The 13,792-nt window shown below is 36.3% G+C and overlaps 1 protein-coding gene across 3 annotated transcripts in view; it reads left to right on the top strand.

Moving 5' to 3' along the window:
- The window catches only part of Ndst4 (N-deacetylase and N-sulfotransferase 4), a 300,475-nt gene that overhangs the window by 243,122 nt on the left and 43,561 nt on the right, over window positions 1–13,792 (top strand). For all 3 annotated transcript variants that reach the window (XM_040751907.1, XM_040751906.1, XM_040751908.1), the window contains one exon: window positions 13,314–13,496. In XM_040751907.1, the coding sequence (XP_040607841.1) occupies window positions 13,314–13,496 (183 nt within the window). The remainder of the gene's footprint in view (window positions 1–13,313; window positions 13,497–13,792) is intronic.

The raw sequence follows: 13,792 nt of genomic DNA, 5'->3' as shown, positions 1-13,792 counted from the left end.
ACATGTAAAAAAAATGAAATCATACCCATATATCTAACCCTGCACAAAAGATATGGAATATAAAGCTTAAACCACTGAAACTTCCAGAGGAAACTAACTACAGGGAGAATACTTGAAGGTAGAAACATAGGTGTGATTTTCTGAAAAGAGCTCCAGTACAAAGAATTGATAAATGGGATGACATATATGCAAAAATCTTCTGCTCAGCAAACCAAATATCAAAGTAATTCATTAGCCTACAGAATGGGAGGAATCAATGCAAATACCTCAGGTAGAAAGCTAATATCCAAAATATATACAGAACTGCCAAAGTGAAACACCAAAAACAAAAGAAAACAAAACTTTGAATAAGTGATTTGGCTAATGAAGTGAACAGAGAGTCTAGAAAGAAGGGGCACAGTAGCCAATAAATAATAATAAAAGACTTAATATTCTTAGCTGTCAGGGAAATGTAAATTATAACTGTATTGAGATTCTTCTCACTTTAATTAGAATATCTATCAGGAAGAAAATAAATGATAGCAAATGCTTGTGGGAATGTGGGGAAAAGGAAAACATATTCACTGCTATATGTATAAACCCATGTAGCCACTATGGAAATCAGTATGGAAGTTCCTCAGAGACCTGAAAATAAAACTGCCTTATGACCCAGCTGTGTTACTGTTGGGTCCAGTTAGGGTTTCTATTGCTGTAAAGAGATACCAAGACCACAACAATACTTACAAAGGAAAACATTTAATTGGGTCTGCCTTACAATTCAGAGGTTTAGTCCATTAGCTTCATGGCGGGGAGCAAGGTGGCATGGAGACAGACAAGATGTTTGAGAAGGATCTGAGAGTTTTACATCTTGATCACAAGCAACAGCAGTGGTCATGTGCCACACTGTACATAGCTTGAGTATATATGACTTCAAATCCACATCTACAGTGACACTACAGTGGCTTCCTCCAACAAAGCCACACCTACTCCAACAAGGCCACACCTCTTAAAAGTGCCACTCCCTGTGAGCCAAACACTCAAACACATGAGTCTATGGGAGCCATGCCTATTCAAACCACAACAGGTATATAAACCAAGTATTTCTATGTCCTCCCATAGAGATATGTGCACATCCGTACTTAGTGTTGTCTCTTTCAAAACAGCTGGAAAATGGGACCAGCCTAATTGCTGATTGACAAATGAGTATGTGGGAAAAAACAGTGCATGAACACAGCAGAATTTGATTGGACATAAATGAATGAACTCTACTTTTGAAAGAAATTTTGTCAGACATAGGATTCTAGATTGGTGGTTCTTGTTTTTATATGTTATTATTCTTCTCTCTTATGTTAACACTGTTTCTCATGAAAACATACAATGTAATTTGCATCTTTGTACCTCTAGGTAAAATGCTTTCCCCCGACTTTGCTGGAGCCACTATTGTTTGTGTTATTACTTACAAAGAAACTTCAGTAACTAACATTTCAAAGAATGTTCTGTCCCTTGCTTTCTTTCTCCTTATCCTTTCATTGTAAATATGCTATATTTTTAATGTGTTTTCACAGTGTCGGATATTTTGTTCTTTTTTTAACCTTTTTCATGATGTAGGTATGTGTGTGTTTGCGTGTGCACATGCAAGTGCAATTCTCTTTGCACTTTAATTTTGAGCAATCTGATTTACATCTCTTTAGAATCACATTTTCTTTCCATGGTCATATTGATTCCACTCATGAATCATTCATTCACTACCCTCACCTTGGGGGAGCTCCTTCTGTTCATACTTACATGCAAAACAGCTCAGAATATTACTGACCCTCAAGAAACTCATATGGTTTCCCATGAGCTTGATTGATAAGAAAAAATATTTTCAAATGCATTCTATCTAATTTAAATTTGAATTGTAATCTAATAATCCTTTTTCTCCTTTCTTCACCACAACACACCAATCAGCAGAAGGAAGTGTAGTGCAACAGGAAAAGAAGGTTTTCTTCTTTTCTGAGAAGTACGCACTGCATATCACTCTCCTCAGCATTGGCATTTATCAGAAGGCTCTTCTGACATTTGAGTGGTTAGGCGGTATGGGAGTTCTATGGAAATAAAATGTGTCCAAGTAATGTGTCAGTCTTCTTCAATGCCATTTAGTGAAGCAGGCACTTAGAGGTTGCCTTGATAAAAAGCATTGACTTATCACTTGCATCTACACGGCAACTAAAAGTGATGAAAGCTTGGCATCACTGCCTTCATTTTGTGCCTGTCTCCTTCACTTTGGGTCACCTGCTCACCTCTGTAGATCAACATGCTCATCATTGCAGGCATGTCTCTCTAACCCATCCTCTTTCCAGGCTGAAGGCTCAGAGATAAGCTACTGTCCTAAACTTTCAGATAACTTAGATCCTAGAAAAAACAAAATGGTATAGGGTAGTCCACCTACACCCCTAAACTTACAGATTGTAGTTATTTACAAGGGTACAACTGGACACTAGAGCAGAAGTGATCATGTAGAAGAAACAATGTTGACCATTAATGGCACTAAGAACTTCTTCGTACTACATTGTAGACCCTGAACTGAGGCAGTGATCAACCACACCCTCTTTACTAGGGTTGCTTGACTTAATTCTTTTCTATTTAACTTAAAGTTCATTTTAATATATTTAAAACTGTTTGAGATTACTGGACGCTTTGTATGTTTCTCTTTGCTAAGTGACTACCTTGATGAGAGTTCTTTGCTGTTTTTCATCATCATTTCTCTTTTATTGACTTATTGAGACAGGTAGTTGAGATTTGATTTAGGGGGCTCCTGGAGCAACTCCACACCTCTGGTTACTGTAGACCAACAACTGGCCAAGACCAGGGCACTGTAGACTTGAGTCTGTATACATATACAGGGGCTCACCTGAACTTTCAAGAGTGGACACAATATGCTTCTAGGCTTCCCCTGTTACCTCCTAGGTTTGTTCTTAGCCCTCCATTATTTACACTTCCAAGGAAGATGTTAGAAAGGCCACCTAAGCTCACAAATCTTCTACTTCTTTAAAAATGAAAATGAGGAGACAAATTGATAAAGATTAAAACTATAACACTGTGTGAATCTCTTTCTTGGATCCCTCCAGCTTAAACTCTGCAGCTCATTGTCTCAATAACTGAGAGTCACATCACAGGGCACAGGTATCTCACCTGTTACAATGGTTACAAAGTTTTTGAGGCTCCATCAGGTTACCTGAGCCAAAGAGTTGCATATCAACTCTGACTTTTCTTTTCATCCCAGATAGCTAATCAAGTGCAAACCATTGGAGATTTTATTCACAGACCACTAGATATTCAAGATCCTACTATCTTTTGAAACTGTTTAATTCTTCTTTTTTTTCTGTTGTTACAGTTAAGATATCATTATTACTTTTCAACTATGTGCCAACATCTTCCTAAACCTATAGTTTCCCCTCTTTTTTATAAAGCAGTAATGAGAGTTTTTGTTTATAAAATGTATTCCTATCATTCCCCTACTTAAATAATTAAATGGTTCTTTTCTGTGCCTGTGACTAAATAACAAACTACTTAAGAATTTTAGGGCGCAATGTGAGTGATCTCTCACTGTTTCCTGTGACCCTTCCCTTTACATGTACCATGTTTTGCCAACTTTAATTTCTAGACTGTCCTGCTTGTTCACTGCCTCTGAAATCTGCCTTCTCTTGTCACCTGACCACAGCACCATGCCATCCATTCCTTTTCTGACATGTGTTCTGGCCTGATGTTTCCCACATAGCCTCTGTTCCTAATTTCATACTTCTTTGCTCAAGAAGCCATTTGCCCTGATGCTTTAACCCAGGACCTGCATATCACAGGGTGTTCACTATTTTACTTTGTATTCCCATCATACCTTAAGTTCTTCTAAGCAAATAACACACATAATGTACTCAGTGTCATATCTCTATTTCTAATAGACTGTTAGATGCATAAAAATCATTTAATAGATATCTGTGAATGCATTGATTATTCAGTACATTGAGAGATGAGTGTTTATTTGACAAAACCCAGTTCAACCCTACTATGTGTGCATATTTTTTCCACCCAGTGGTTGCGTTACCTAGGATCATTCCTAGGCAACTGCACTCGCTCTTTAGTGATTTTTAGGTGGCATTATGGCAGTACTGTTAGAAAGAAAATCTGGTCTTTTGAGCAAACAAACATAAAAACATACAAACAAGTAATGCCAGTAGCTCAGATGGAAAGCAACAGTGGCAGTCCTCCATCATAGAAAACTCAGTGGTCTATGTTCAAAATCATAACACCTACAGTCTCAGTTCCAATTTGCCTAATACAGAAAAACACAACACAAATGCATGGCATAGTGATTCAGTTGCAAATATGTTGCCTTTTAATGACTTAAGCCTCTATTAACTTAGAAGAAAAATGGGAAGTAGAGGCCCTGCTTGATGAGATCCATCAGGGGCCTTCTGTTCTCTGTTACAACAGCTGCCCTATTTACTGCTGCTTTGATGAAGCTCTTGCCCAGCTTCTCTATTCAGGAAGATCAGTGTTTACACGCTAGTCAGTCCTGAATCAAAACAGTCCTGATTTGTTAATAATTCACTAACCAAATATTATGACTGAAAAACGGGAACGCTGGTAAATAATCAAATACAGAATAGAACTTCTGCTGCATTTAGACTGATCACAGAAATGGAAAACACAAATAAAAAATGTAATTTAGCAATTCATTCTGTCCTATTAAATGCCAGCTGTTTTCAGGGTTGTGGGATAGAATGTTTTGTTTTCTCCCTCATGTCCTTAGAGTTAGGAGAATAATTGGAAAGCAATTAAGTTATTCCACATTTGCTGCTGGCAAAAAAAAGTAAGCGTATGTTACCAAGGAGACATTTGCCCAGTCGATGCATTGTTGTTGCACACCTATCATGTACCTGTGTTTTATAAGTGAGCCTACAACAGTGGTTGACAGCAGTAGAGCACTCTTATGCAAAGAACGTCGCTTCTCATGTGAAGGCGCAGGAACACACTATGAAGGACCACACAAATATGTGATATAGTAGAGATGTTGTCCCCCAAAAAAAGAAAGAGTCCACCTCATTATACTACTCCTGAGTCCTATCTAATTCCAAATGCACTCATGGTGCTTTTAAATTGAAACAGAGGTTACAGTTAACAATGGCCTCCTATATTGATTTTTAACTACATCCTTCCATGATGAGTCTGGTGGATAAAACCTGAATTTATTCACAAACAGCTTCAAAACTGAACAATAGCCTCATGTGCTAGGGATCTAACTTATTCATTTTCACACTGGGACCCACATATTTAATGTTTTGTCTTAACTAGAAATTGCCAAGGGTTGTAATATACACAGATAATTGCAGATTACTGAATTTACCAAATTACAAATTATTGAATTTGCTTATAAAAGCAACTATCTATAAAATATAATTCAAATAATTCAGATGTGTTTGACACAATAGCTACAATAGAAGCCGTTAATCGATGGAGTTGCATTCAACAATTCCTGGATCATCATGTAAATCATACTGCTTTCCATACACACTTATATATGACAAAATTTACTTGTAAATTAGACATATTAAGGGATAATAATAAAACAGAACAATTGATAATACACTTATAATAAATATTATTTAAATATCATTAATTATTTATTTCTGGGAATTCTCCATTTAATATTTTCTTACCGTGTGTGGATGACTGCAGGTAATTAAAACCTCTGAAAGGAATCCATATACAGTGTGTTATTATATTCCAAATTTACCTTATTTGAACATGTGTGATGTCTTCCCTGCCATGTTTTCCATTTATAAATTATTTTCATATATAATAGATCATTTAAGTATCAGAACACACCTGAAAGCTAGGTTACTGTTTTCATTTAGCTAATATAGAAACCTGTGGTTCAGGGTACCAGTGCTCACAGCCAGGCATTTTTATTCCAGAATCAAGTCTTTAACCTCCCATTGTTGCAAAGCCAAACAATGTGAATGAATTACTACATTGGCTCAAGGTCACTTTTGGATACTTTCATACTTCTACAGTGAATATGTGTGTGTGTGTGTGTGTGTGATATGGATATGTCATTTTTTCATTAAATTTGTTCCAAATTTTTTAAAAAGTTTAGTTTTTCACCTACAGAAGAAAAGATTTCCTTTGAAGAGTCAAGGGTATGGAATGTTCAAGCACCAGCTAGGAGCAGTGATTAAATATGAATGGTTGTGGCATTGCACATCTTAGATGAAACCACAGGGAAAGTCACATGGAACACAAAAGCCCCTCTGGCAAGGGAAGCAGCCTGAGTAAGATCAATAACTGAGGTTAATTCTGAGTGGAGACTTAAAGGCATGCATAAAGTCACATTCAGAAGCCCATTTTTTCCCTCCTGATCAACACATTTGATTCTAAGTTTTTCCTGTGCTTTATCCTCTCCCTCAACTTTCTTCCTTCTTGCTCTCTCCTCTTTCTCTTTGTCGCTTTTCTCCTTCCAAGAGTCACTTTTAGTTAACATACCTTGAAAAGTTTTTCTAAATAATTGAAATATTTCTTTGAATAGAGAAGAAAGGAGTTGCTTTCCCTTTCTATAACCTTGGTCTGTGTTTGAGATGTGGCTGATACAAAATCTTATTACATGGGATAAGTATTTTCAACTCCAATATTTATTATCTTGAAGTGTTTAAAGTCTGTAGTAAGCTGAAAGGTTTGTGTACTTTTAGATGCAGACTTTAAATCTTTAATTGCCCACATTCCTAAAGCTATATAAGTGACCTTTTACATGACTGAATTTTAAGAAAACTTCACAATTGATACATTATTAGTTGCTACAGAAAAATCACTGAGAATTATAATGATACAAACAGAAATAATAAAAATCCAAGGAATTTCAACAAACTTGTTGGCAGAGTTCTGGTAGACACACAGCATATGACAGTGAACCGATTCTGGACTCCCAGACTTTTTTTGACTTTAATTTAAGTTTGCTTTGCCGTTCTTTGAATACTTGACATGATATTTACCCACCTCACAAGTATATAAGTATACATTGGATCTGGTTGCTGGATTTGCTGGCATTTTCCCTGTGACTTCAGGTAGGCCTCCAAGCCTCATTGTTGTTGTTTCCTAAATGAGGATAGATTTTTATTCAAACAATTGGACAAGCAAAAGAATAATGAACATAAAACCACTTTGTAGAGTTTTCTTAGTAAATCAACATTACTTCCTCCAGCATAATGCATTAAGAAAAGACAAAACAGTAGCCAAGGATTACAATGTTTGTTTCATTTTTGACAAGTACACTATTAATTCTAAGTAGCGGACCTCAAGGTCATCTCAATCTTTATGTTGAATAATAGAACAATATTACCTAGGGTTTGGCCAATTTTCTTAACTTTGGGTAATTTTATAGATGAATACTTTTACCAAGACACTAATTGCCCCAAACTGAAAAGGTAAGAATGTTGCAATCATAACCAGCAATCCTGTCATTGGGTTTAAATGATTTAGCATTGCATTCAAGTTGGCAGTGATAAGTATAACATTATGGTCACTGTCTTTGTGTGGTTATGGCCTGCATTTAGAATAAAAGAAAACTCTAAATTATCCTTTTTACGACAATTATGAGTTCAGTGCCAAAGCCCGTAAGATGAGCCATTGGAATTCTTCCCCTGTGTTCCATCCATCTTCACATTTTAGGGGAACTAAAAGCCTAATCAATAATTTAACCAGCTAATGGACATATTTTTAAACACAATGGACTCATTCCGAAAAGAGGCATGCTGTCAGAGCCACAGGGACAAAAGTAGAAACTGACTGCTAATACTTAATGCTTATCTTGAGCAATCCTGCATGAACAGAGCACAGGCTGCCTCAAGCGAGCTTCATGTCTCTCTCATCTGCACAGCTATTCTTTTTTTTTTCTATGAAAGATGTACTTTACAGATGGTTTATTTTTAAAGTCAGTGTAGAACTCATAACTACTCAAATATTTAAATTATATTTTAATCAAAAATGACTTCCACAAAAGATGGCCCTAAGTTACAAATTATGAGACTGTGTAATATTTTCTTGCTATTGATATTTGTGACCATGCAATTTCCAGTCACACTGCATTTGCCATACATGCTGAAAAAGCATGGGAACTTTTCTGGTATTGACTTCGAAAATATTCTAGACCAGCCCACAAAAATGTTGCTACTTTGCACTATAGATATAGTGATATAATGAGGTACTTAATTTCTGTTTTCTCTTCTCTCCTTTGTACACTTTGGACACTAGCAATTTTATAGCACAGAGGACACTGCTATAAAAATCAACCAATTAAATATGGTGCAATGGCGCATGTCCATAGCCTCAAGACTGAGAAGATGTAGACTGAGGCAAGAAAATGGTGAGCTCAAGGCCAACCTTAAAGTTGTACAGTGAGATCCTGTATCTGGGGTTGGGTATGGGGTCAATAAATATCCCATTTACTGCCACAACATCACTTTTATACTCAGTTAAAGATTATAAATAGCATTCATTTATAGTCACTCAACATCCTATTTAGAAGATATACATATTGCTCATTAAAATCTTTAAGACCTTTTGCATTTGTTTTCAGACAGAGACTCATTATGTAGACCAGGATGGTTTGGAGCTCGCATCCTGTCTCAGTTTTTAAAGGCATTGCTAATAAATCTCTTCCATGGGTAATATTTTCTGATATATACTGTATATCTGGCCATCAGCCTAGAAGAAAACTTTTGGTTCCTAATGAATTGCTAGCCTATGAGAGAGACTATGAACTTGCTTTTATATTACTATAACCAAGAAAAGGAAGAATTTAAACTTATTTTGTTATGTTTTGTTATAATTGAGTTGAGAGACTTTCGTGTCAAAAGGCAAGACAGAGGGGGTCCAGAGGCATGCTCAATCACAGAATCACAGCTGCCTCAACCTCCTGACCTCTAGAAGGCTGGCTCTAGGAGGCCTAAGGATGTCAGCATTCCAACCATGCTTTCAAAATAATCCATTGGCTAAGATGTGCTTGCCTGTCATCTGTCATAGGAAGATGTTTCTGAGTCAGTTCATAGCTCTATACTATAATACTTCGAGATACTGAGTCACATCTATCAACTGTGTGCACCCATGTGAAAAAGACATACATATTCTAGTTAATCCTGTGGGTCATACTAAGTCAAGGTATTCTTAGTATAAGCTAAGAAAATAATGATCAAACTGAATAGTTTAAAGGGCCTGATGAGCGGAGGAGCAGTCACCCTCACATAACAATAGCGACACATTGTAAGTCAGAAAATTCATTATTTGCTGTTATCTTAACCTGAATATCCCTTGACTTGCCTTCTTTAATCCTCTAGCTACAGTCTTAATTTGTTTTCTCCCTACACTTTCTGAACATTTATTTTTACTCCTAAATAAGCTATTTGTCCAGAAATGCTATGGCTAAAGTGCTCTGTCTGCACAAAAGGTGCTTTTAGCAGACCAGATATGCACAGCTAAGCTGTGCTTGCAAAACTGTTTTTCTTAAAGTGCAGTCAATTGACCATACACCAGCACTAATTCGCTCCTAACCAGTAAAGCATGTGCACACAGTGCCCATGTGACACTCACTGCAGCCATGGAGGCTGACTGCTTGCTTATACATGCAGTTAAGACAAGTTTTAGTGCAGCCGCCAGCCTTGGCTTAGGACAGCACACCTGATACCTCCATTTAATGCCAAAGGCTGTTTCCATTTCCCCAGCACTACGTCTTGTGCTTCCTCTCTGAATCAAAGCTTCTCCCACATAAATCCTGGAAAAACTGCTTAGAACCAGTGTGCTGTAAACATTCTGACATCACCATCATAATGCCCAAATGGAATGGTAACACACCTTAACGGTGATGTAAAAATTATGTCCAAAGTGTTTCCAAAGTCAATTTTTATTTGTATTTTTCTCAGACTTCAGACTAATTATAGAGGTGCTGAAAATTCCATCTTGAAGGACAGTGATTAAGCATGTGATGGATTTCAAGGGTTTTATTTTATTATTTGGGGTGTTCAGCCTGTGCCTCGTTTTATACTAATTTCAGTCATGGGAAAAGATAAATATCCTGAGGGACACCACCTTCACCTATGTATTTCTCAATGGCAGTTGTTATTGACAATAATCTCACCTATGGGAGGTCTGATTATAGATACCAGGATATGTTCTGGAAACTCCATAGCTGGGTACTGCAGCAAATTCACTTCCTACTTGGTATAAAAGAGTAAATTCACTTCTTACTTGAGATATAATAGTATTGGAGAATGAACAAACCAGTGACATGAGTATCCAGCTTATTCAAATGAAATCAAATATATTTCAGGTTAAAAAAAGTGCCAGCTAACGTTTTAGTGACTTAGTTTAAATTTCCACATACATTACATAAACTCACTATGCAAATTACATTCTTGTAAATATTCCATCTTTTGTTTGACCTTTAGAGTATACATCTTTGATTATACCCCCATAGCAGGAGAAATGGAGGAGAATAGGAAAGGGATGGTAATGCGGAAATATTAAGATATACAAAATGGGGATGTCCTATTGAGAGTGAAATCACTTACGTGAAAAATCAAGAAAGCAGAGAACTAAAGGTCTGCATGCCGCTCTCCAGGCCAAAACCGGAACCCAAAGAGAAAGAGTCCCCTTCCCCTAGCTCTTTTTATCCCCTGTATGTTCTATGTACCTGTGAACACACCCACACAGGTGTGGTCAACGCTATTAGTAGACCTCTCCCTAAAGGATGGTATCATCTTCAGATGTAACACTCAAATCCATCTTCTCGACTGCTTGCATTTAAGATTCCAGAAATAGGTCGGTCTATGATCACAGGTCTCCGGTTGGCTGAGACAGGAGGCTTGCAGATTCAGAGCTAGCTTAGGAGAGATGGTTCTACAGTTCAGAGAACTTATTGCTCTTTCAGAGGACTCCAGCATCCATGATGCATCACAATCATCTGCAACTCCAGTACCATGGAATCCTGTGCCCCTTTCTGTCCTTCACAGACCCCAGACAAGCATGGCATGCACAGACATACATACAGGCAAAAGACTTATACACATAGATGAAATAAGTAAAATAAAACATTTAAATGTAAAACCTGACTGGAAAAATGAATTCTAGGCAAGTCTAGGAAACATATTAAGACCCAGTGTCAAAATAAAAATAAAAATATATATCATTGGCAGAGCCAAGGCCCTAAGTTCAATCTCAAGTACTGGAAATAAGTTTTCAGTGAGCTATCTTCTGAAAGTCATTCTACTTCAAAAAGAAAATGTGAGTTCTCAAAATAATACATGGGCTTTCCTAATGTTGTCTACAGAATTTTTCTTTTTCTTTTCTTATTCTTTTTTTAAATGATAAAATTAAATTCAATGAATTAAAAAACTGCTCCAGTAAAGGTACAGGGACATGGCTTTTTGTTAGATTTGTGAATTCAATTACTATTCTTCATTTTCCTCAAAGGGGACTTAGACAAATGACTTAACTACTGTTTGACTCTATTTATTCATCTGTGAAGGGCTCAATAAAACTACCTACATTGTAAGAGCATGTTTAGGACTTAATGATTTCATATACGTGAAAGATTTAGATTTATGCCTACCACAGGTTAGTTCCATATCATATGAGATATTACTTTTATAATTTGGAGACACTAAGACCAATAGGCCGCATTCTCATCTCTCCTTTTTAATTTCAAAGCTGGTGAGCTCTGGCAGACAATTTTAATTAGCTGTCCTCAGGGACCTTTTCAGTGTCCTAGTATGACAGACAGAAAGATAACATCTTTTACAAAGTGAAAAGTCCTTCAAATTATGAAACACACTCTTGAAATTATAATTTCCTGACAGAGTATCATTTATTATATTCTAGTGCAAGATAATGCTCTTATGTTTTTAAGATAAAAGACTTCCTCTCTGGACATTTATAATTATTCTATGAAAATATTCTATCTTGGGAATAGAGGGTCGGTAATATGATCTTTGCTACATGTCTATTCAAATGATGCTGCAATGCAAAGGATTTGGAATAGTTGCTGTTTCTCTAATTTTATTTTTCCATTCCCAAATACCATGAATAACCATACCAAGTGATGACATCTCTGAAGAAAGAGAAACTGAACATCTATGTAAAACACTATCCACAAATTCTTGGCTTTTATTCCATATTTGCTTACTATTCAATTCCAGATACATCTCCTAATATTATTCTTTGTGATACTATGGAACTATTACTTTAAAATGAAGTTAATAAAGTCCTTAATTAGAATATGTGGGTTGCTCTGACATACTTATAGATCCATCTGGCAGTAAAAATCCATCTAGAATTTAAAATGCATGTGTTCAAAAATGATATGAGAACTAAAAACAAGTGTAAATTATTGTTGCTAGAAAAATGATTTGATTCTTTTTCAGACTTGCATTAATAATCTCTGCAACTAACAATAGGATTTTGCAGGTTTTATTTTATTTAATGCTTAAGATTCTGCTGCGATGCCTGATGGACAGCATATTAGGTTATATCTTTAATATCATGCAAATTCTTGAATGGTCTGTCATGTGTCATTTTCTCCTAGTCTGTGGTACACAAAGAACAACACTGATGGCAGAATATTTTTAGAAATTACATGAGGTCTGAAAAGTTGTAAAAGATTAATGAATATGGTAGCTCTTGCCTAATGCAAAAAAAAAAAACCTTTACAAAATTGGTTTTTAAACTGAATTTATTTTTAAAGCATCCATCAAGACATAAAACTATATATACTAGTGTGCCACCCTGTAATATTTGTATAAATACATTGGGCAATGTTTCAATCAGTTACCTATTTCCTCAAAGATTTATCATTTCTCTAACCTTTATTTCGGTAAAGAAACAAATAAAGGCCTCATTAAAACACAAAGAAGCAAGCTGACTCCAGCCTGGTTCCATCAGAACGCATCTGCATCAGAAAAGAAGTGGAGCAGTTGTTTTACTTTACAAGTGGTTAAGATTTAGCACCTCAGCCTTCCAGAAATTGTTTGATTTGGGGCTTCATGACACAGGCTTCGCCATAGGGCAAAACTGATATTGAAATTGGCGCTCGGCTTCTGGTTAGAAATGATGCCAAGCTCTAATTCAGTCTAAATTCAAACAGTAACTTATAGTGACATTTTAGAAAAAAGTTAGGTGGGTTCCCACCCACATATGTAATTGCACTTCCCTTGGTAATCTGAAACAAGGTGAGGTGTTGCCTGAATCATATACTACCACTTTGGAGTATAAGATTATGATATTGAGTGTGATCATTTTAACTTCTCTTTCAGATCAGCATTTTCATGACACATCTATCTAACTATGGGAATGACCGCCTAGGCTTGTACACCTTTGTGAACTTGGCCAACTTTGTACACAGCTGGACCAACTTGAAACTGCAGACTCTGCCTCCAGTACAACTGGCCCGCAAGTACTTCGAGCTCTTCCCTGAGCAGAAAGATCCTCTCTGGCAGGTAACATTTAAACCTTCTTTCCTTGGGAAGGAAAAACTTTGGCAATGTGTTACTGTTTAACTTGTGTTAGAAACTTCTTAAACAAATACTAAGCCAAATAAATATGTATTTATAATACGAACGATTCCCCTTTCCAACTGTCATATGATCTTCAATAATATTTTTGTATCTCTTACAATTTAAATGTTTAGATTTGTAATTTTATTTTGCTTGTTTGTTCAAATCATTTGGAAGCTTGGCAATAAGGATGGTGTTTTATTGTTGGAGTTCTGACCAAGCAAATGCTTTAGACTTAC

The sequence above is a fragment of the Mesocricetus auratus genome, unplaced genomic scaffold (genome assembly GCF_017639785.1).
Source record: "Mesocricetus auratus isolate SY011 unplaced genomic scaffold, BCM_Maur_2.0 Super-Scaffold_100009, whole genome shotgun sequence".
Taxonomy (NCBI): Eukaryota; Metazoa; Chordata; class Mammalia; order Rodentia; family Cricetidae; genus Mesocricetus; species Mesocricetus auratus.
The sequence above is the reverse complement of the archived record's forward strand: the minus strand, read 5'-3'. Positions and strand labels throughout refer to the sequence as shown.